General features: G+C 34.9%; 2 protein-coding genes across 2 annotated transcripts; both read right to left on the reverse strand.

Moving 5' to 3' along the window:
• Positions 1 to 4,454: 4,454 nt before the first annotated feature.
• LOC138876163 (uncharacterized) lies at positions 4,455 to 6,936 on the reverse strand. The gene is made up of 5 exons (XM_070155065.1): positions 6,511 to 6,936; positions 5,892 to 6,362; positions 5,062 to 5,368; positions 4,717 to 4,866; positions 4,455 to 4,606 (listed from the first exon to the last, which is right to left on the reverse strand). The coding sequence occupies exons 1-5, from the start codon at positions 6,934 to 6,936 to the stop codon at positions 4,455 to 4,457; spliced, it is 1,506 nt and encodes a 501-aa protein (XP_070011166.1).
• A 5,146-nt stretch (positions 6,937 to 12,082) lies between these two features.
• LOC104236952 (expansin-A11-like) lies at positions 12,083 to 13,903 on the reverse strand. Its single transcript, XM_009791005.2, has 3 exons — positions 13,730 to 13,903; positions 13,280 to 13,601; positions 12,083 to 12,862 (listed from the first exon to the last, which is right to left on the reverse strand). The coding sequence occupies exons 1-3, from the start codon at positions 13,869 to 13,871 to the stop codon at positions 12,553 to 12,555; spliced, it is 774 nt and encodes a 257-aa protein (XP_009789307.1). The 5' UTR covers positions 13,872 to 13,903; the 3' UTR covers positions 12,083 to 12,552.
• Positions 13,904 to 25,355: the final 11,452 nt, after the last annotated feature.

The raw sequence follows: 25,355 nt of genomic DNA on the forward strand, positions 1-25,355 counted from the left end.
AATAAAAGAAGAAAAAAGAAGCAATAAAAGAGGAAGAAAATCGGATTGGGCCACCTTTTAATTTAAATCAACTAGGCCCAAACCAAATAAACTCCTACCGGGTCGACCCGACCCGGTCCGCCCCATAACCCCAAGTAAACACCCCCACCCTTTCTTCCATTTGGACATTTGTTTTGAAAAAACCCTAAAACAAAACCTAAAAGCTACCCGCCCCCCCCCTCTCTTCTTCTTCGCAACACCCCATCCCCCTCGACTGCCATGGTTGCCCTCCTTCCAGCTCCACCACGACCATCTCCCTCACTCCAGCTGAACCACCATGACCACTGCTGCTGCCTCGTCGACCACCCTCGCTGTTTCTTCTTCTTCATCTAGCATCCATGGCTGCCCTCCTTCCAGCTCCACCATGACCACTCCTGCTGCCTCGTCGACCACCCTCGCTGCTTCGTCTTCGACAACCAACGACCCTCCAGTTGCGAAGCTCTAGCCATGAACGACCATCACAGCAGCAACCAATACACCAACCAAACGACCCTTCTCATCTTCTTCACCTCCATTCCCGTCGACCACACACATAGCTCACGTCCTCACAACCACGCCTGAGCTTCGTCTTTTTCATCGCACACACCCAGCTCATGTCCTCACGACCACAACAATCAGCAGCTCGACCAGCCTCACGCAGCAGTGAATGACCACGTCATGCTCAAACCATCGTCAAGCTCCATGAGCTTCACCTGCTGCTTCTTCTTCTTCTTCATTGCTGCTGCTCCATCTCCTCGTCCCAAACGACCAGCAGCTCGACCAGCCTCACGCTGCTTCATCGTCGTCTTCGTGGTCGAGTTCTTGTTCGTCTTCGTCGTCCAGCTTCATCGCCTGAAATCAACCGAAAAACATACAAAAAATTTCGGGCAGATTTGTTTCCGTTCGAGTTCGTCGTTGTTCATTTCCGGTTGGTTGGTTTAAGTTTCATTTCTGTCCATATTTTGTTTGATATTCTCGGATTTGAAATCAGTATATGTTTGATTCTTTTCTTGTTTGTTGTTTTTCATTTCTTGATTATTTCTTCGGTTTGTTTCCATTCATTTGTTTTTGTTTAGTTTTAATATAGAAGGGTGTTAGTTTAATCATTTGAATCATTCATCTTTGTTGTTTAATTTAGATTTAATTCGTGTTCATTTTTTGTTTGAATTTCGTTTTTAATCCAGTGATTTAATGTGAGTTTATGTTTTGGTTTTTAGTTTTTTGATTTAGTTTGAATCATTCATCTTTGTTGTAATGTTGTTGGATTTAATTTGAAGATCAATTGATTATTGAGTTTAGTGATTTGAATCTGTTTATTTGTTTTGTTTAAGTTTAATTTGAATTTGAGCTCAATGATTTGAATATACTTGTTTGTTATTGTTGTTGAATCTGAAAGTAGGTTTGTTGTTAAAAAATATTGTTCAGTCAAAATAATTCCAGTTGTTTCTTTGTTGTTCATCATTTAGTTTGAATTTGTTGATTGAATTTGATTAGGAATTGGTTATATCTGTTGTATTTTGGTTAGAATTGATTAGGTGAATTGGTTATACCTGATGAGGTAGATTGGTAAATTGCAGTATTTTCAGGGGTAAAATGGTAATTTCAGTAATTTCAGAGGGGTATTTTTGGAATTGAAAATCTGAACAATTATTTATTTTGAGTGCTCTGTCCACTAAGCTAATAAAATTAAAATAAGGTATTAAAATAATATAGTGGGGGACAAGACATATGGTAGTGGGGAATAATGCATTTGTTTAATCAATAATGGGGAACAAGACATAGTAGGATTACGGGGCTCAAGAAAAGTTGATTAAATAAATAATAATTGCATTTTTTATGTAGTAGTGGGTTTGGTAAGAGAAAATGGATGGTTTTATTATTTGATTAATTGATTAATGGGTCTGTGATGAGACATAAATAGAGCAGACTTGGACAGAATTAGGAGAGGAGAATTAGCTGAAAATAGAGAGAAAAAATTCGAAAATATTAAAAGATTATTGGGGATTCAAATTTGAAGAGAGTTTAAAAGAAAGAATTTTCTGAACATTAAGAGAGAATTAAGGGTTAAACATTAACTGGTCTTTCAATTTAAAAAAAAAGGTCACTTTGTTTTTGCCCGTTGATTATTGTTGGTGTTTCTGAATTTTCATGTGGTTTGTTCCTTGAGTTTGATTGGTTATTTGCTACTACTTCACTGGTTATTGCTGGATTTTATTTGGTTTTCAAATCTGTCATTGGGTGTTCCTTTTGTTGGTTATTGTTGGTTATTGTTGTTGTTGCTGTGTTACATGCTATTTTGCTGACTTTCTTCTTCTTGTATTGACAATACCAGGTACACAACTGTAACTTTGGCATATTGTAAGCTGAAATGTGAAAGTATGAATACATATGAAGAATGGAACTTTAAAGTTTTAATTTAGCTTTTTCTTTGTTCTTTTACTAATTGTATTTAGTCTATTTTATGTATTATTATTCTGTAAATTTCTGTCGCTTTGCATAACCAGGCATCTTGTAGTGATGTATTAAATAATACTTTGATTTAACTTGAATATTAGGTAGTATATATTTATGCATGCTCATTACTGTCAAACTGTTTAATAATTGGAATAAGAGGAAAATAACATGAGTTGGTCTTTAGTGAATCGGCTTGGCAAAACTGATTAAGTTCACTAGCTATGAAGGTTTTAATATTGTCAACATTAAGTTAATCGTAAACATGTAGCTAAATTTAGTTAAAGCATGAATTTAAATTAATTTCGCGAATTAGACATTATGACATGATTTGAGTTCAAACAAGACGAGTTAATGTTAAATTTAATAAATTTTCGAAATACGCATTAGTAATTAAGATTGATTCTAATTTCCAATAGTTGTAAATAATTAATTTCAACGGTTCAAGTCATCTAACAATGAGAGTTTAATCTGGTTATGGGATAATTAGTTTCTTTTGAATATATTATTTAAGATCCCGTATTGTATTTATAATTTCAATTTTTAGTAATATTCCTTTTCGTTAACATTTGTCTTAACCTAGCATTTAATATGTTACATTTTTTTAAGCATGTAATTAATTAGGATTTTTTCTCTTTTATTTTAGAGACGAATTTAATAGAAATGTAGTCATTTTAAGATATCCATAAAATAAAGGAGGCGTGCTTCGCCAAAAATAAATACAAAAATTGCGGAGCCCTCAATAATTATTTATTTAAAAGTACTTAGATTCCGGGACGGGCCGTTTAGCAAATTTCACAGCCCTACCAAAAAATAATAATAACACGTTAGTCTTTAGGCGCGTATTTAATAATGTTATTTTCCTATACTCGGGTGCACATTTATATGACCCAAATCCAAATCTCAACGGAGTCGAAGTGTGTCGACGACCACGGGTACATTGATGGTGACGTGGTTCAAGATATATTTTCACAAAGTTGTAATTCTCGATAAAAAAAATAAAAAAAATAAAATAATAATAATAATAATGATAAAAGCGGTTAAAAGTTAAAATTCGCACATATATTCAACATGTATTATATCAGATAATCAAGCCGAATATGACAATTGAGTGACCGTGCTAGAACCACGAAACTCGGGAATGCCTAACACTTTCTCCGGGGTTAACAAAATTCCTTATCCGGATTTCTGGTACGCAGACTGTTAAACAGAGTCATTCTTTTCCTCGATTCGGGATTCAACCGGTGACTTGGGACACCATAAATCTCCCAAGTGGCGACTCTTAAATAAAGAAATAAATCCCGTTTCGATTGTCCTTTAATTGGAATAAACTCCCTTCCGCATCTCTGTTGTGAATGGCGCAGGCGAAAAAGGAGGTGTGACACTTATGAGGATATCCTTGTTCATTCTTCCATTCATTTGGAGTATTTGCAGAAGTCAGCTTTTCTTGGATAGTCGACTGATCTGGTTGGGGTAAGTCACGTTCTTTTGGAGGGATTTCAGCTGGTTGATTCTGTAGATTAGCTGACTCATTTTGATGATCCTTACCTACAATAACAGATTTTGGAGCACAAAAAATTTTCTCATCTTCTGGAATATGTTCATTCATTGGACGAGGGTTAGTATCAATAAAAATAACATGAATAGATTCTTCAATATATAAGGTTATCTTGTTATAAACTATGTAAGCTCTACTTGAGGGAGAGTAACCCAGAAATATACCTTCATCACTCTTTGGATCAAACTTACCCAAATTATCCTTTCCATTGTTATGAATGAAGTATTTGCATTCGAAGGGGTGGAAATAGCTGATGGTTTTATACCATTCCATAGTTCATAGGGAGTCTTTTTGAGAATTGGTCGAATAAGACATATGTTAATGATATGACATGCTGTACTTACAGCTTATGCCCAGAAATGATGAGGTAGAGAGTTTTTCATGATCATAGTTCTTTCCATATCCTACAAGGTTCTGTTTTTACGCTCTACTGCTCCATTTTGTTGAGGGGATATTGGTGATGAGAAATTATGAGAGATTCCTTGATCATTGCAGAAATTTTCAAAAGCTCTTCTTTCAAATTCTCTTCCATGGTCACTTCTGATGGTGGAGATGTAGTATCCCTTTTTCTCGTTGGACCTTCTTACAGAAAAGTTCAAAATTCTTTAGAGCATCATCTTTATGACTAAGAAACATAACCTATGTAAATCTAGAGAAATCATCTACAATAACAAAAGCATATTTCTTACCTCCTATACTAGCAGTTCTAGTAGGACCAAATAAATCCTTGTGCAGCAATTGAAGAGGTTTAGAGGTAGAAACAATATTTTTGACTTTGAAAGAGGATCGTGTTTGTTTTCCTAGTTGACATGCATCACAAATATGATCTTTTGAAAAATCTAGTTTTGGAAGACCAATAATAAGATCATATTTGGAAAGTTTTTGAATAGTATGCATGCTTGTACGACCAAGTTTTCTATGTCAGACCCAGGGATCTTCAATGATAGAAGTAGGGCAAATTTGATCCCCAAAGTTTTCTAAGTTTTTGATAGTATAGACATTTCTGTCCTTATTTCCTGAAAGAATGATATTACCTGATTCATCTTTTATAAACCAGCCATGTTTCTTAAAACGAACCTCATAATCATTGTCGCACAGTTGACTGATACTGAGAAGGTTATAGCCAAGTTCATCAACTAAGTAGACTCCATCTACATCACATGTTGATCTTAAAGGAACTTTTCCAACACCAATAACATTTTCTTTGGATTTGTCACCAAAAGTAATTATTCCTCCATCTAACTTGGTGACTGATTTGAACGATTGTTTGTCACCCGTCATATGTCTGAAACGCGCGTTGTCGAGATACCATTTTCCTTTTCTATTCTTCTTGTGGTGTTCCTGCAAAACAAGATTACTCATTTTTAGGTACCCAAGCCTACTTGGGTCCTAAATGGTTAAACTTCTAATTATTAGTTTGATTTGAAGATTTTGGTCTCTAGACCCATCTTCTATTGTTCTTGAACCTGCAATGATTTGAGGTATGACCAAGATGAGCTGTTAGAGTTACCAGAACTACGCTCACCTCTAATTCTGTTTCTGCAATTATTAGTGTTATAGCCATTTTTTCACAAAAGGAGCAAGCCATTTTCTTTTTGTGATGAACAGTCTGTTGAGACTTGACTGGACTGTGATTTGAGGTCCTTTTCAATCCATTCAATTGAAGATTGAGTTTATTTACTTCCTCTTGAAGTATATCGCGTTCAATTCCGCATACTTCTAATTTTAGGGCCTAGTTCTTCTTCTCTCTCTCTTTTTCTCTCTTGACTTTTCTGAGCTCATTTACTACTCTTTCTATATTTGTAAGGGAAATATCAATGAATTCTTGAAGTTCATAATAATTAGGGCATAAGGGAGTACGTACCTTAATAGTTCTTGCATCTGACATTGAACGAGGTTCTCTTAAGTCATCTTCTTCATCGTTGTTGTCTACAATTAGCCCAAGTTCCCCTGATTCTTCATTGTCACTTAGAGCCATGAAGCATATGTTAGCAATTTCCTCATGATCACATTCTTCCTCATCACTCCATGCTCCAAAAGCTTTCTTCTTTTGCATGTTTTTGCTAAGCTTCTTCTTTAATTCCGGACATTCAGCTTGAATATGACCGAACTTTCCACATTCGTAACATCTTCCATCATTTTTATCAGCTTCATTGCTCGTCCTTACTTTCCTGAAGTTGGACTTACCTCTTCTGTTGTTTCTGTTTCTTCTCATCATGCTGGTTAATACTTGAGAGAGCATTGCAATGTTTTCATCTTGTTCTCCTCCTTCTTCTTTATCTTCAATTTCTAGTTTAGCCACAGTTGCTTTGAAAGCAACAGTTTTTTTTCTTCTCTTGAATTTGTATGTCAAGATGAGTTTTTTCAAAAGCGATCAGATCACCTCTGAGCTCATCATAGGAAATTTTATCCAGATTTTGACATTCCAAAGCAATGACCTTTGGTTGCCAAATTTTAGGCAATCTTCTAAGGATCTTTCTAACCTGTTCGTCACTTTTAATTGGTCTTCCAAATAATTTGAGATCTCCAAGAATTTTGCTGAACCTGGAAAATATTTCTTCTACATATTCACCATCCTTCATTTGAAATAACTCATAGTCCCGAACCAATAGGTTTATTCTTGTCTCTTTCACTTTGTTGGTTCCTTCGTAAGTGACTTCCAGTTTATCCCACATTTCTTTTGCAGTCTCACAACTACATATCTTTTCATATTCTTCTCCACTGGTAACATTGTACAGTAGATTTTTTGCTTTTGCATTAACAGTGATAATAACAACTTGTTCATTAGTGTAATCGTCCAAATCTAGAGGATCAGTGGATGTGATGACCTGACCATTTGCATCCTTCTTGGGAGGAATAGGAAGGTTTCCCTTTTTAATCACACGCCATACCTTGATGTCATATGACATGGTATACGTTTCCATGCGAACTTTCCAATGAGAGAAATGTTGGCCATTGAATTAAGGAGGTCGAACCTGAGAGGTTCCTTCTTGAAAGAGAGCACCGACTAAGGCTGTATTGTAGGCCGGTTCAAATGGGCCGGTCCCTAATGGTCCTAAAATCCCATTGTGGTCCGGTCCTCCCAAAATAGACCGCGAGCCCGGGACCGGCAGACGGGCTTGGGCCGGTTCAACCGGGCCAAACGGGCCCAACAACTATTTTTCAATTTTTTTTTTAAAAAGGGCCAACGGTTAGAAGTTTAAAAACTAGTCGTTGGCCTGCCATTTTAGCCGTTTGGCTTTTTAAAAAATAGTCATTTGGCTCCCAAATTTTGTTTTAACCCCAAAACTTTTATAATTACATTTTTTCCCTATTCTCAACTATAAATACCCCCTCATTCTTTCATTTTTACTCACAAAATCATCAATCTCTCTCATTTCTCAAACTCAAATTCTTAATTCAAGTTAAATTATGCCCGGTGATTCTAGATTGCACCCATTTATTTTGGAACACTTTAATGTGGTAGAAGAAAATGAAGAAGTTTACATAATAAAGTGCAAGAACTGTGGTCAAGTCTACACTCGTCGTCCAAAGGAGGGCACAGGTTGTTTAAGGAGGCATATAAAGAGTTGTCTTGCGCGTTCTCCAGACATTCGTATTTAAGATTTTAAGTTGATTTGAGACAATTTGTGTTATTTTAAAATTATTAGACGTATTATGCTTAATGTTTTAGTTTGTTAGATTAATTTGAAGTATTATGTTGAAGGCATTGAACTTTAGTTTGAAGTATTAAATGTAAACTTTAATTTGCAGCTATATTAATACTTTAGCTAATGTATACAATCTTATATAAGACAATATACTATATACGACAATATACTAACTACTAAGTGTATAGTATATAAGCTATATTCGAATTTCGATATAACATTAGCTATATTAAGACGTATATATATATAATTTAACAAAATTGTCTCAAATCAACTTAAAAGAATAAATTGTGTGTTGTCTTGTCGGTCTGAACAGCTGACCGACTGCGAAAAAACTGTTTCGTTTCAGAAAAAGTGAATATGTATAGGTGGCGGTGGACTACTTTTTGTGCGTTGTCTTGTCGAATGAAAAGCTGACCGACTGCGGAAAAGCTGTTTCATTTTAGAAAAAGTGAATATGTATAGGTGGCGGTGGACTACTTTTTGTGTGTTGTCTTGTCGGTCTGAAAAGCTGACCGACTGCAAAAAAGCTGTTTCGTTTCCGAAAAAGTGAATATGTATAGCGTTGTACAATACTATGTTTTGTGTGTTATCTTGTCTACAAATATCGGGTGCATTCTAGTTATTTTCTGCGCTTAACAATAACCAATAGCAAATATTTCCATAAAAGCAAGGTTTTTCTTTACGCTTTAACAAATGTCTGAACCCCTTTATGTGCCAAGGTGCGAGTGCGGCAAAAAATGCATGATGCAAGACTGTTGGGATGATGGTGAAGCTGGATGCCGCTACTGAGCGTGTATGAACAAGTTTTATAGGGTTCCCGACGAACCTGTTTGTAATTTTGAGGTATGGATTGATAAACTCTGTCAACAGGAATATTGCAAAGAAAAGTTGTAATATCTTCATTGTTTGTGTTTGAAGCAGTGTGAAAGAGAGCGACAATCCAAACGAGAAGTTGCGGAGTTGAAGGAGAAACTCAAAGAGATAGAAGAAGAAAAAAATAAGCTGGAAGACAAATTTAAGTGGTTGGAGCAGAGAATACTAGGCGGTCGTGACTAAACAATGACATGTACGTGTTGAGCCTCGTAGTGTATCTTTATGTTTTCCGTGTTATACATTTTCATTAGTTGTACTAAATTTAAGTTATGTTAAGTTTCTATGTTTGTGTTTGTGTTTTACTATTAAAATAAAGAAGAAACGGGCCTTGACTATTTTTAAATTTTTTTTTTATCTAAGACAATTTCTTGTAAATTATATAGCTTATATATATTATAGATATAGATATAGTATATATAATACATACTATATATACTATACACCCTCTCTCTCTCTCTCTCTCTTTCTATATATATATATATATAGTATGTATTATATATAGTATATATGTATATATATATATACATATAAGCAATTTATATAGCATATATATATATATATATATATATATATACAAGAAATTGCTTTAGATAAAAATATTTCAAAAACAAAAAAAAGTCCGGAACACTTAGGCCCGTTTAGCCCGTTTAGGCCAGTGGGCCCGACCCATTTAGCCCGGGACCATGTGGGCTTAGGCCCGTAGTGAGCCAGTTCAACCCTCCGGGACCACTAAGTCCGGGACCGCCACAAACCGGCCTGCAAGAACCCGGGACCATTTGGCCCGGCCTGTTTAGCCCATTTAGGCTCGGGCTCGGCCCACAATACAGCCTTAGCACCGACAACAGTATTGGATCCCATGATCTTTTCCTTACTAGCGGTTAAGCAAAGATTGTGAGCCTTGCTCTGATACCAATTGAATGTACAAGGGGGGATGAATTGTTGACTATTTAAAATTTAGTCGACTAACACAAGTATTAGTTGACTGACCACAGCTCAGAATGAAAGTAAGCAGTAAAAAAATAGTAAATAACACACATAGATTTATACTGGTTCGGTACCGTTATGGTATTTACATTCAGTTTTCCTCGGGTCACAAGGGTTCCCTTAAGATCTTTGAATAAGCTACAATACAGATGGTTTTATAGCGTTCGCCACCAATGAATAATATCAACACTTAAGTTCAGAATAGTTGACACAACTCTCTTTTGTGTTCTAGATCTCCCTATATTTTGAGACACTAATAACTAAAGATTACAGTGTTTGAACTAAGAAGTAGATAGACTTAGAATGCAATGTGTGTAGTTACGCAATCTTCTTCTTGAGGGATCAACCTTCTTATAGGAGAGAAAAGAGTCTTTGAGTCTTTAGCGAAATCAGAGGCACAAGATCTTTAATTAAGGGATTTGACCCAAGGGGTGCCTCTTCGAATCTTGCTCTTTGACTAGCCCAGATTCGAATGTGACTTTCCTTGTTACAACTGAATTTAAGGAGACGTTTACGCCTGGAGAGTTTAATTCACGAGCACGATCTTCTTAATTAGAGGATCCATGATTGGCAATCTGAGTTCCCTTGATTAAGGACGAGTTAATCTGCTTCTTTTGATTGATCATTAATGCAGTAACATCATCTTTATTCTTTCCTTACTTGCTATTTTGAATCCAGTAGCAATCTTGCTGAGCAACTTCATTCTTTCCTTTTTGTTTGTCCTATAAATATAACATAAGAAACAATTGTCATCATTGAAACTTAAACTTAAACCTATCACATACTTCATTACAAAGACGGATTTAGGATTTAAAGTTAGTGGATTCAATTTTTCATCTCCCATGCTTAATCTCACTCGCACATTATCAAAACAGATTCGTATTTATCTTCTCTTTTGTTGATTCCTAAGAAAAAAAAAGAAAAATGAATTAATGTCATCAAAGAATTTATTTGAATTTCGAGTATATTTATCTAGATATTTTACCAAAATGAGATTTACTGTTGTAAAATCTGAGTACAGTCACCAAAATTATAAACAACAACAAATCCATTATAGTCCCAACAAGTGAGGTCTTGAAAGGGTAGATAGTACGCAGACATTACCCCTAAGTGAATATAGAGAAGCTGTTTCCTGTAGACCCTCAGCACGAGGAAAAAAATGTAAAAAGAGACAGTCACCAAAATTACCAAACATAGAATTCTTGGTTGCGGCAGAATGTTTTTGCTACGTAAAAATCTAAAGAAATTACTACTAGTACTTAACTATATTAAAAAGCACAAGTCACTGTACAAGTATTTTTTTCCTTTTTTTAACTCCCTTTCAAATTAGGAGGATCTATATTTAGAACTGTCAAAACGGGCCAGTCCAATCCAGTCCAGCCCAAGCTTCACGGGCTTTTAAATTTGGTGGGCTAGGACAGGCCGGCCCGCCACATGAACGGACCTCAAAATGGCCAGCCCAACCTAGCCCTAAGAGAGCCGCAGGCTAGGGCATGGCGAACCTTCAATTTTTTTTAAGATAAAAGAATTTCTTTAAATCCTTAAATATTTTTCGAGACATAGTCGATTAATCATATAAATAACTTCTCTTTGCTTAGAGCGTAAAAAAAACTTGATATTTGACGAGGAATCTCGTATTGAAATGCAAATTCTCTATATCTCTAGCTCTTCATTTTTGAAGTTACATGAATATTTTCTTAATACTTTCCTTTCATTTTCATCAGATTCAAGGATTGCTTCAATAAGTTTAAGTGCTGAGGTTTTTTAATTTAGGATTAATATCATTTGTTGATTTCATCATTATAGTCCATAAAATTTTTAAAATTCCTGAAATTTGCTAGTGGTCAATTATTTTTTTTGGTATCTTCAAAATTGATTTTTTTCTATACTAACGAACATTTTAATATTAATAGTATATTAAAGTAATCCAAACTGATCATTAACCACTTAAAGTAATATTTTCTTTTGAAAAATAATTATTATTGGCCAACTAAAACTTTTTTAGTTCGTTATTAATTAAGTAAAAGAAAAACTAATTTTGTCATATTACATGCATGTCAAGAATCTAAATTCTAGTTGATATGGAAAGGTAAATGAGCAATCTAGGATTGGGGAATGGGAATCATAGTTAATAGTTTTTATTAGTTTTTACTTTTTAAAATATTAAATATTTAATAATTAATTAATTTGTTAATTTTTAGCCCACGGCCTGGCCTAGGCCTAGCCTCGGTCAAGCCTCAAGGGCCAGCGGGCTGACTTGGGCAAGGCTTATAAGCCTCAGTTTTAAATGGGCTCAAAAAATCCTAGTCCAACCCTATCCAAGTAACGGGCTGGGTTGGACTGGCCTCACAGGTTAAGCCCCTTTTGACGGATCTATCTATAGTGTTTCCACACTTCTCTTCCAGGGGAACTCGAACCTAGGACCTAACGGTTGTGGGCAGAAGTGTTTTACCAATTGAACAAGCCTGTACAAATACTTAAGCACCCAAAAGAGGGACACTTAGTACAGGATGTATAATATACAAATATGGGAAACCAGAGCTAGTTCACACGTACTACTACTGCTATACATAGCAGAAAATACAGTAGGGCAATTGGTACAATATGTATAACATGAAAATTATCATATTGAAAAGTTACAAATATAAAGCACATGTATTCAGCTTCAAGATTGCAGCTGAGGCAAAATGTCTTATTAATCTTCTACTACAGAGAAATACCAGTCTACAAACAAAGAATAAGTATTTCAACAACTTTATCACACCAACTTTGGACTAGAGTTCATGGGCTTATTTACCTCTAGCTCCTCAAAAATCAACAACAACAACCCAGTGTGATTACATAAGTGGAGTCTGGGGAGGGTAGTGGGTACGCAGACCTCCTCGAGGGAGAAATCCTCAATAATCAAGACTCCAGAAAACAAAAAAAGAAAAGCAAAGGTCAGGGTAGGGATGCTTTCGTTAAAATGTAAGCACACCACTGCCTATGAATCCAAGAACTCTAAAGTCCTTTTCTTTACGAGAACTGAGTAGGACTTGAGAATGTCTGCCCGAATCGCCAATTGGCTGGGACAATGTTTAAGAATGTTTTTGTGACACCATCTGGTGTAGTAACCCTGAAGGAAAGTGATTGTCCATTAAGATAAGTGTTGGATTGAAAATTGGCTCCCCAGTTGTTAGACATTGTCATCCAATTTGTTCTTGAGCCTTTGATTTGAACAGATCGAACTGATCCAGCCCCTCCTACATTGCTTACCAATACTAGCTCAAAATAGTCCCTTCCATTGATTGTGAATCTAACTCCACCACGTTTCTTGCATGGAACCCTGCACCAAAAAAATAAAAAAATAAACACCTACTTTGTCAGATTTACTTGCCTAAAAAGTTAGTATTAACTGCCAAGAATCTTATTCATAGTTGAGCTATAATAAGTAATTTATTTAAGTCATTGAATGAGCAAGTGCACATGTTTTTTATAGGATTTAGCTTATATACAGACGCACTGGAAAAGAACTTTTACGCTATCAGTATTTTAACATGTTATAGTAGATAACCTATCTTATTTTCCAGATCGCTAAGGTGGAGTATCATTTAAAAACTTTTATACAATGTGAGTGTATAGAAGTTAAAGTCACTTTTAAGTACTACTATTGCTGGTTGAACCCTGTAAATTGAGTGATATTATTCGAGGCAAGAATCTTGAATCAAGCAAAACTATTTTCTTTAAGAAGATATTAGTCTACCTTTGGTAGAATACAGGAATAATGCCACCTCTATAAACGCCAATCTTTTCCCAAGCAGGTTGAGCCATATCGAAATGTTGTCGAGGAGGGTTACACCAGCCTCCATTGTCGCTAGGAAGTGCATAATTTGGTGGACAAAAGTTCGTAGCAGTGATGGTAACAGATACTCCTTTCTTGCACCATCGCGGTTCTGCATAGAAATCACAGATGATCTTGTAGCATTGCCCACAAGATCCTCCACTGTTGAACAGTGCAGTGCTCAATGCAGCACTTCTTGTTCCATACCCTGTCGAGTACAAGTTGCCGTATCCACAAGCACCCCCTGTCGCACGTTACACAAAAATAGTCAAACTATATTCATATAGTCGACCTGAACTAGTTTGAGGTTATACGTAAATAGTTGATATAATATGGTAAAGGTAGAGTAGTTTGGAAAATATTGGTACTTACCCATTGTGCCAGAAGCATCAGCCCCACCATAAAAGGTGGCATGAGCTCTCATCCATCCAGAAGCTGTGAAAGCATTTGCATTGAAGAAAAGGCTAAAGAAACCGATTATAAAACCCAGTGCAAGAATGTCACATTTGGCCATTTCCTTTGTATATGCAAAGTAACAGAAATAGAAATAAGATTGAGGAAATGGAATTAAATGTATGAATGGGTTTACCAAGAAAAGTAGCTGCTACTTAAATAGGTGCTCAGTTTGTTTAATGCAACCACCTCACATGCCCAATCACTGCAAGTGGGGGTGAGGGGCTAGGATAAAAAAATATTTTATATTGAAAATGAATTCTCTCTGCAGAATTAAATCAATTATTCCCACGTTCGTTACCTTTCCCTCAAAGTCCACACTGTTTTCCCAACAGATAAGCCGTGAATTAATCAGTTCTATTATTGAAACAAAAGACTAGCTCACTTGCGACATAAAATATATATTGCCTTGAATTTGTATGCAAATTCACATGCCTTTGCTTTGACTTTACATTCTTTAGTTCCATCATTTTCATGTATTAGCACATGCATGTTGGTGAATATATTCTTTTTAACTTGATCTTCCAAGTCCAATAATATGCAATTCTTGTACCTTATACTATGTGCTCATTCTTTTCTATATCCGATATGACTTTGTACCTAAAATATGTCTATCTTTTCGTGTTTAATTTCTTGAAATAGCTAATGTACGGAAATTGTCTCACATGTTGTACCATGATAATGTTCTTGGAAACCGTACCCTACCCGCACCTTACCTTTCCTTGAGATATGTTTTCTAATTTTGTTACTCCCTCCGATTCAAATTAGACGCGAGTATTTTCTTTTTTAGTTTATTCCAAAATAAATGACATATTTTTAAATTTGGAAATAATCCAATTTTAAATTCTTCATTTTTTATCCATTTTACCCTTAATTGTAAGTTTTTATAACTACACAAATGTCATGACCCCACAAAGCTTTTACCCCTTAAGTTTTTAAGACTACAAAGTTTTAAAAGTTTTTTTTTTTAAAACTCCGTGCCGAGTCAAACTATCTCATCTAAATTAAAACGGAGGGAGTATTATATATAGGGGAAAGGAAAGGATTACAAAGTGGGGATCGAACACTCACAAAGATAAAATTCATGTAGCCAATCAATCGGACTACTGAGATTTTCCACCTTTCTGAGATAAATGGAGGAGTTTTTGCGACACTACAAAGATAAAAATCTCTTTGGCAGTACTGTGAACAAGGAATTAAAAAAATGCTGAAATAGCACCGTTAAAGTTGAACTTACCAACTAAAATATTTTTGGACCTCCTTTACTATTACACTTGAAACTTAACTACATTGTATATATTAATGGGATTAAACAATCAAAATATATACATGTCACGACCCAATTTCACTGCAGGTCGTGATGGCGCCTAACGCCGTTGTCCGACAAGCTAACGTGGAAATATTAATAAGTTTTAGTTTTACTTTACTAAAACAATTACAACAATTTCTTAATTTAAATTTAAAACAAGTGATAGCAACGTACAATAATAATTATACAATCCCAAAAGAATAGTTTACCAATGTGTGTGCCAAGACCTGATGTCACAAGTATATGGGCATCTAGTAGAATATACAAAAGAATAAATCTATCCTACTGTCTGAAATAGAATAGACAGCCAGAAGCAAAGAGAGACTCCATCATGTTGCTGAACGGCATAGGAAGGGAGCAGCTCATCGTGGAATCTAGGACTATGATCAAGAATGCGCACCAGACTGGTAGCCAAATGTACCTGCCTCAGATCATATACAATTAAGTACAGAAGCGTAGTATGAGTACATAAACAATATTTACCTAGTAAGTATCCCGTCTAATCTCGAAGAAGTAGAGACGAGAGGTCGACTTGACACTTACTAGGGTCAAATAATATAAAAAAGTGTTATACTAAGCATGGATGTCACAAATAAATAACAATTTATAGTAAAAAGTGATAGGTCATTTCCTAGATAATATTGCAGTTAGCCATTTACATTTTAGGGCATTTAACAAAGTAAGTCGTGAATAAGATTTCACATAGATATCATGCGCACATTATGCCGAGGTCGTACGGTCCGGTCCAACAGAAAAGAAACTGTGCACTGCCAGAGGGTCGAATGTCGCGAACCATAGATGCGTCTATTTCTACCGAGGCTATCGGCTCGATCCACAAATATCAATTATCATCAAGAAAGTACATAAAGGCGCATTCATAGTCAAATAAATTCATACAAGTGTTCAAGCAAGTGCATACGTTCACATATGTTGATTTCCAAATCTCTAGCATATCCTAAGTGATCTCATTAGCATGAAAGGATATAAACATTTACAAGTATGGCATGATACAAGTCCTAAACTACCGGACAATTAACATAATAGCAGCTACGCACGGACTCTCGCCACCTAGTGCGTGCGTAGCCCCCGCATTTAGTGGCAAATTATTCAATTATTTTACCTATGGGGACAATTCCCTCTTACAAGGTTAGAAAAGAGACTCACCTCGCTCCAAAGCGTACTTCCAATACTAAGAACGTGATCAAACCCTCAATTTGGAGCCGAACGATCCAAAACTAATTAAACAAGGTAGGAACTAGTCAATACGAGCTCACAAGTTTGCATTCTAACTATTAAGGTAATTTCCCAACCCCAACCACAAGTTTCCTAAAATCCACCCCCGGGCCTACGTGCCCGGATTCCGAAAATTTTTGGAGAAAGTTGTTCTCTATAATCTAAGGATCAAGGATATATGATTTCTACTTTATTCCATAACAAATTTCATGGTTAAATCTTGTTTTTTATCAAAACCCTTTTTACTCTAATCCCATGATTTTTCACTAATCTTTGTGTGTTAATCTACCCAAAACCCAAGTATTAAACTTAAAATAAGTAGGAATAACTTACCTCAAGATGCTAGGTGAAAATCTTCTTTCAAGAGCCCCAAAATCTCCCAACTTATGAGCGTAAATGAGCCAAAAATGGCTAACGCCCGCAATAAATGAAGGTCACTGCTTCAGTGATTTCCGCATCTGCGGTCCTGGGCCGCACCGTGCCCACCGCATCTTCGGAAAAGTGTCCGCTTCTGCGGAAATTCCGCTGGGCCGCTTCTATGGGGAGAAAATCGCTTCTGCGGAAGATTAGCCGCTTCTGCGGCTTTGGGCTGGGCCTGCCTTGGCCACTTCTGCGAGAGCACAACCGCTTCTGCGGTCTCGTACCTGCGGCTAACCAACCGCATGTGCGGTTATGACAGAAGACTGGAGCTTCAACTCCTTTTTCAAATTTTCCAACTTCGCTCGAGCCTTGTCCGATTGACGCTTGGGGCCCCCGGGCCCCGCTCGAATATATCGACAAGTTTGAAATTATAAAACAGACTCGCTCGAACCCTCGGAACGCTCGAAACAACGTTAAATCTAAGAATCACCCCCTAAACCGATTTAATCAAACTTATGAACTTCAAGTTCTTTAATTTACTTCCAATGCGACGAAATACACTTATACTACTCGGATTGACGCCAAATTTTGCGTGCAAGTCTTAAATGGCAATACGAAACTATTCCCGATCTCGGAACTCCGTTCGGACCTCGATAACATAAAAACCTGCTCCAAACCAAATACTTAAGAACTTCTAAAATCCTTAAGGAATCAACTTCCACTATTAGGCGCCAAAACACTCCCGGGTCATCCAAAACCCGATCCGGACATACGGTCAAGTCCGAAATCATCATACGAACCTATTGGAACCGTGAAATCCCGATTCCGAGGTCGTTTACTCAAAATGTTGACCGAAGTCAAACTTGGACTTTTAGGCCAACTTTAAGGAGTCGATTGTTCCGATTTCAACCCAAACTCTTCCAAATCCCGAATCAACCATCCTTGCAAGTCATAAATCAATTAAAGCAAGTACGGGCAGTCTTAAATAGGAGAACGGGGTTCTAGGAAGCAAAACGACCGGTCGGGTTGGAAAAAAGATTAACTTATGCAAAATGTGATTTGGCGACAAAATGGATTGACAACTTATTCAGCCAATGTGGCTCCTCCATAGAGGGAGGGTGTGAGGAAAGGACTGAAGGCCTAGGTCTAGCTCGAAATTGGGTCTAATTTTTGGTTCTAGCCATGTAGTCGAGCTAACATCATTTCTTACTGAGCTCACAATTAATAGTTTTATACTACCAAAAATGATGGGCTTCAAAGTATGGAGGTCATAAATTTTACTATAATTGGTTCATTTTTACATTATTTGGTTTAGTCAAATAAATTTTCTGGATATGACGAACTCTCATATGCAATTCTACTTATCAACGTCAAAAGAAAAGTAAACGTACTCAAATTCATTTTTCATTTATCAAATAAATGAACTTGATATTCTGTATTAATTGGGTGGTTGAATAATATTCCTTTGATGATTGATGCCATGTTGTTTCCTTAAATCATGGTATGCGTAGAAAAAAAAAAAGGAAGAGAGAGGTGACTTTATCCTTTAATTTGGTCTGCAGATTATAGTAATAGAATAATATTATCGTCAAACAAGTACAGAACTAATCATCTTTACGTACGTAACTTTCAGCAAAGTGGCCATGTGCTTCATGCATTCTCTCCACCGTCAAACATAAAAGCAAGTTAATTATTCAAAACTTAATTTACTCTTACATAGATGCGGCCAATAGCCTTTTTGGTCAAAACTGCTTTCTTTTTTTTTGCCAAAAGTACTTTTGGCCAAAAATTAAGGTGTTTGGCTAAGCTTTTGAAAGTAAAAAAAGTATTTTTGAGGAGAAACAGAAGCAATTTTGAAGAATCAGAAAAAAGTAGTTTCTCTCCAAAAATATTTTTGATAAAAATACACTTAGAAACAATTTTTTAAAGCTTGGCCAAACACTAATTGCTGCTTTTCAAACTAATTAGTCAAACACAAATTGATTCTCACCAAAAATACTTTTGAGAAAATCACTTCTCAAAATAAATTGATTTTTGTAGCTTGGCCAAACGGGTAAATGTACATATAATCGTGTTGTTTTAACCTGTTTGCGTGTACATGTTACGAGACTTACGAGTATTGAATGTATATCTTAACTCTATATATGTTTATTTTTGGCCTCTATAGTCTATACATATGGTTTAATTCCGAGAAACTGGATTTTGCCGAAACAGCTAACAATATTTTAATCCATATATAACCGCAAATAAGGAATTTATGCAGAATGCTTCCAAATTAAGGATAGAATATATAGAACAGCAAAGCAAAAGAGTTGACCGTACAAAGTCATTTAAACAACTGCCAACTAACCAATTAATTAGAAGATACTCCACTATATATTAGTAAACGCCAATCATTAGGAAATCATACGACGTTAAACTTGGAATGGTTCAAGGCCTTGTAGCACGCTTGATTTCATTCGCATAGAAAAACGAAACTGTACATAAGTGCGTCAGGAATGACGAGATTAATAAAAATTTGTGATTATAGTGGCCCGAGATCCTATAGTTACTAATAGAAATCCGAAAAAAAACGATCACAAAAAGTGACCAAAGTTGATCGCTTATTGGCCAAAAAGCGACCAAATAGCGACCAAAATGGGCTGGTCGATATTAAGCTGGTCCCTTTACCTTAGGGACCAAAGTTGGTCGCTAATTAGCGACCAACTTTGGTCTCTAAGGTAAAAAGACCAAATATTCATGTAAAGAAAGTAGCGACCAACGTTGATCGCTCTATTATTTTAATAATATAAATTTGGCGACCAACGTTGGTCTCCAAATGTAAATTACGTTTTTTTTATATTTATTATTAATCATAAAAAGCGACCAACTTTGGTCTGCAAAAAATATTATATTTTAAAAATCTGGAAAATAGAGACTAAAGTTGGTCGCTTTATTATTAATTTTTATAAATATTTTTTAAAAAAAGCGACCAAAATTGGTCGCACTGCAAGAATTAATTTTTTTTAAATTATAAGCGACCAACTTTGGTCGCAATATTTCCAGAAATTATTTTTTTTAAATGGAATGGCGACCAAAGTTGGTCGCTTTTTTGAGAAATCTGGGTTAAGTAGCGACCATGGTTGGTCGCTATTGCCCAGAAAATTATTTTTTTAAGTGAAAAGCGACCAACTAGAGACCAAAGTCGGTCGCTTTTCTTGGTATATTTTTGGCAGAAACTGCCTATTTTGGTAGCTACACCACCTGCCAGCTTACCAAAAATCCTAAACAGGCATTTTATGCCAACAACAACAATAATTAAAAGCAACAAAGTATAAAGTTCAATAGAACTAACACATTAAGCTAACAAAACTAAGTTAACGCTTATTACAATCCTATTCGAAAACTGGTTCTATTGTCTAGTTCAAAGTATATAAAGTACTCAAAGAGTATTCTTTCAGCATCCTCGTCCGAAAGTTGGATTGCCTTGCCCGACTCATTAGGTGGATGACTGCATATGAATTCCCCCACATCAGCTGTGAAGCGAAACTATAAGAAAAATTATATTGAATTAGTATTTCAAAATTTATATAAAAGTAAATCAAAATACTTAATGAAAAGTAAAAAAGCTTACATGTATAGTCGAGGCTCGACCCTCGACCCACCTTTTTGAATCAGTCTCTTTCTTCTTCTTTACAATACGAGTTTCATTGAATAGCTCATCTTGCTTCATTGGCATCATAAAGCTGTCTGGTGGCTTTGGTGATTATCCTCGTGGTACTATTACTCGGGATGAACTTAGATACAGAGAATAACTTTGATACAGTACCTGACAGGGTGTGTCTTTGATCAATTGTTGTTCTCATTAGCGACAATGATGATGAGAAGACAATGGCATGTGTTTCAAATAGTGATGGTGTAGGTAGAAATTTAACATTTCCTAAGTAGATAAAAGAGGTTATAGAGGAATTCTCTACTTCATTTTCCAAGAGGAAAAGAAGTTTAATTAAGAGTGACAAGGTTGATGATGATGAAATGTTTTTCGTTGGTCGTGGCAGTTCCCATAAAACGGGGATCATAAGACTCTATGATGACAAAGACGAAAGGAAATTTTATTCTCAACTTTCTTCCAAATCTGATCCGTACAAGCTTAATGGGATTGGTGATATTTCTTCAGATTCAAACAATGATTTTGACTCACAAAAGTATGAAAATGCTAATAAAAAGAATTAAAGGTAAAACGTTTTTCTTGGTAGAGAAGGATGCTAAACTCTGCATGAACGTGAGGCATCCTACTCTTCCAAGAAAAATATTTTACCTTTAATTCTTTTTATTAGCATTTTCATACTTTTGTCACTCAAATCATTGTCTGAATCCGAATAAATATCACCAATTCCATTAAGTTTTTACAGATCAGACTTGGAAGAAAGTTGAGAATAAAACTTCCTTTCGTATTTGTAATCATAGAGTCTTATGATCCCCATTTTATGGGAACTGCCACGACCAACGGAAAACATTCCATCACCAACAACCTTGTCACTCTCAATTAAACTTCTTTTCCTCTTGGAAAATAAAGTAGAGAATTCCTCTATAACCTCTTTTATCTACTTAGGAAATGCTTCCTACCTACACCATCACTATTTGATACACATGCCATTGCCTTCTCATCATCATTGTCGCTAATGAGAAGAACAATTAAAGGCATACTCTACCGGGTACCATGTCTTAGTTATTCTTGGTGGAAGTTCCATTGCATGTCTAATAAAGTCATCAACCCCTTCTACAAAATCCTCCCGCAATCTAAAATTCCAATACATAAACCAAAATTTCAATTCATATCCTAAAGGTTCAACTCATATCCACAAAAGTTCAAGTCATATCCTAAAATTTCAATTTATAAACTAAAATTCCAATATACGAACCAAAATTCCAATTCATATCCTAAAAGTACAACTCATATCCACAAAAGTTCAAGTCATATCCTAAAATTTCAATTTATAAACTAAAATTCCAATACATAAACCAAAATTTCAATTCATATCCTAAAGGTTCAACTCATATCCACAAAAGTTCAAGTCATATCCTAAAATTTCAATTTATAAACTAAAATTCCAATACATAAACCAAAATTTCAATTCATATCCTAAAGGTTCAACTCATATCCACAAAAGTTCAAGTCAAATCCTAAAATTTCAATTTATAAACTAAAATTCCAATACATAAACCAAAATTTCAATTCATATCCTAAAGGTTCAACTCATATCCACAAAAGTTCAAGTCATATCCTAAAATTTCAATTTATAAACTAAAATTCCAATACATAATCCTAAAGGTGCAACTCTTAGGGTTTCTTCTCTTCAAACAATTTCTTCCCCAAATTAGTAGGTACAACTAAATATTTTGGACTAAATGTATTAATAAGAACCCTAAAAATTACAAATAATATATAACTTTGAACCCTAACATGGTTGAGCTAACTTTCAACCCTAACATGGAAAAATTAACTTTGAACCCTAACATGGAGAAATTAACTTTGAACCCTAACATGGTTGAACAAATAATATATAACTTTGAACCCTAACATGGAGAAATTAAACAAAATCATTGTATTTCGAAAAAAACAAAGAAAGGAGAGAGGAACCTACCTTGGGAATGGAGGTCGCCGGCGGTGGAGCTGCTGCCATCGGTGGTCGTCGGTGGCGTCGCTGCTGCTGGGAGTCGGAGGGGGGGGGTTTGAGTGTGAGAGAGAAAAGAGAAATTTTGGGGAATTTTTTTGAAAGAATGGGAGGGGAAACCCGGTTTTGACACTGGAATTAAAAATAATTTGGTAGCTAAATAAGTTTTGACCGTTTGACCAAAATAGTGACCAAAGTTGGTCGTTATTTTTTGATCGTTTGACCAAAATAGCGACCAAAGTTGGTCGCTGCTTCTAAAAAAAATTAAATTACTTTTAATTCAATTTAAAATTATGTACATATGTAGTATAAATTTAGGATTTTAATTCAATTTAAGCTCTATATATATATATATATATATATATATATATATATGAGTGAGTTATAAGTCGATAAATCAATTTACAAGTGTATCAATACCTAAAAGAATCTGTCCCTGTGTTCCGAGCGCTTCATATTCTTATATATATATATATATATATATATATATATATATATATATATATATATAGAGAGAGAGAGAGAGAGAGCGCTTATATACTATACTATATTATACTATATATATCGAATATACCTTGATGTATAATAAACTATACTATATATATAGTATAGTGTATTATATAATACACTTAGTATATATATACTATACTATACTATGCACTAAGTATTAGTGCATTAGCTAATATTATATCAAATATAGCTTATATATATATATATATATATATATATATATATATGCATATGAGTGGGTTATAAGTCGATAAATCAATTTACAAGTGTATCAATACCTAAAAGAACCCGTCCCTGTGTTCCGAGCGCTTCATGTTATATATATATATATATATATATATATATATATATATATATATATATATATATATATATATATATATATATAGAGAGAGAGAGAGAGAGAGAGAGAGAGAGCTTATATACTATACTATATTATACTATATATATCGAATATACCTTGATGTACAATAAACTATACTATATATATAGTATAGTGTATTATATAATACACTTAGTATATATAATACACTTAGTATATATAATATACTTAGTATATATATACTATGCATACTATGCACTAAGTATTAGTGCATTCGCTAATATTATATCGAATATAGCTTTTATGTATATATATATATATTGATATAAGTTGAAACATTTTAATTCATTGTTTATATATATATATATATGCATATGAGTGGTTTATAAGTCGATAAATCAATTTACAAGTGTATCAATATCTAAAAGAACCCATCCCTGTGTTCCGAGCGCTTCATGTTCTTATATATATATAAAGAGAGAGAGAGAGAGAGAGAGAGAGAGAGAGAGAGAGAGAGAGAGAGCTTATATACTATATACTATATTATACTATATATATCGAATATACCTTGATGTATAATAAACTATACTATATATATATAGTATAGTGTATTATATAATACACTTAATATATATATATACTATACTATACTATACTATGCACTAAGTATTAGTGCATAATTAGCTAATATTATATTGAATATAGCTTATATATATATATATATATATATATATATATACAAATATATACACAGAAGCGATTTTTAATTTTGACCATTGTTGACCTGAAAAGAGACCAACTTTGTCGCTAAATATACATAAATTTAAATTAGCGACCAAAGTTGGCCGCAAAATTTAAATCAGATTTATTTATATTTTATATAATATTTAAAATAATAATATAATTGTTAAACATTAGAAATGGGTCCCAGATTAGCGACCAAAGTTGGTCTCTATTTTTTTAAGCGACCAACTTTGGTCGCTAAATTTGAATTATATTTTATAATTTTTTAAATAAAAATATAATTATTAAAATTTTATAACTGTGTCCCATTTTTGGCGACCAAAGTTGGTCGCTATCTGCATACCCCTTAATTGGCGACCAACTTTGGTCTCTAATTTTAAATTATATTTATTTATATTTTATAATTTTTTTTAGATAATATTATAATTATTATAATTTTATAAGTGGGTCCCCCTGTAGCGACCAACGTTCTCAGTATACCTTTGACCAAGCAAGTCTGACCAGTCCGGTCAATATTTTGACGAAATTAGCGATCAAGTAGCGACCAACCTTGGTCTCTAATCTATATCAAATAATTATTTTATTATTTTCGCCAATTAAGCGACCAACTTTGGTCGTTTTTCTTTACAGACCAACTTTGGTCGCTAATGTTTGATCGCTTTTTTCCGGAATTCTAGTAGTGAGTCCATCATTTTACAAACGCAACTAATACAACTTCTCTGAAGCATGAAGACGGTCATCTAATTACTGGTGCTTTCTCACCATGATAATCTAGTTTATAATTACTCCGTCGATAGCCTATAGATCAACGTCTCAATATCTCAAAGCCCTGATCAATCCTTTTGCATTTAAATCCTTTTGCATTGAACTTTATCTTCTAGGCCATATTTGGATTGGATATATCCAACCCTATACGAAAAATGCATGCATATGCTTGTGCATCTATAGGTCATGTCCGATACAGTGACGGATCTAGAGTAAGATGCTAGTTTCCGGGAACCCAATAGCTTTTGCTCAAACTTTATATTTGTTTTAAATTATTCATTAAACATCTATAAATATTGACTGTGAATTCAGTTATTAACTTAAAATTGTTGGAGGAACTTATAAACTTCAAATCCTAGATAATCAGTATCTGGTCCAATATATTAATTGTTAGTACCAGTGTTTTAAAAGGCATTTTTGGGGCGAGCCCTGGGGCGAGGCGCACCCAAAATGCCCCGAGGCGATGATGTGGGGCAAAAGTCTCAAGAGGCGTCCGCCCAGCAATTTGGGGCATACGCCCGGGCGTTCGAGGCGTACGCCCCGGCGTCTGCGGCACGTTTTTGTAGTGAAGCGTAAACCCCAGAGACTTTTTCAAATTAAAACAAAATTTGTTGAATAAGTCCTTCATATGATATCCAAATCCTCGAA

Source organism: Nicotiana sylvestris, chromosome 8 (genome assembly GCF_000393655.2).
Source record: "Nicotiana sylvestris chromosome 8, ASM39365v2, whole genome shotgun sequence".
NCBI lineage: Eukaryota > Viridiplantae > Streptophyta > Magnoliopsida > Solanales > Solanaceae > Nicotiana > Nicotiana sylvestris.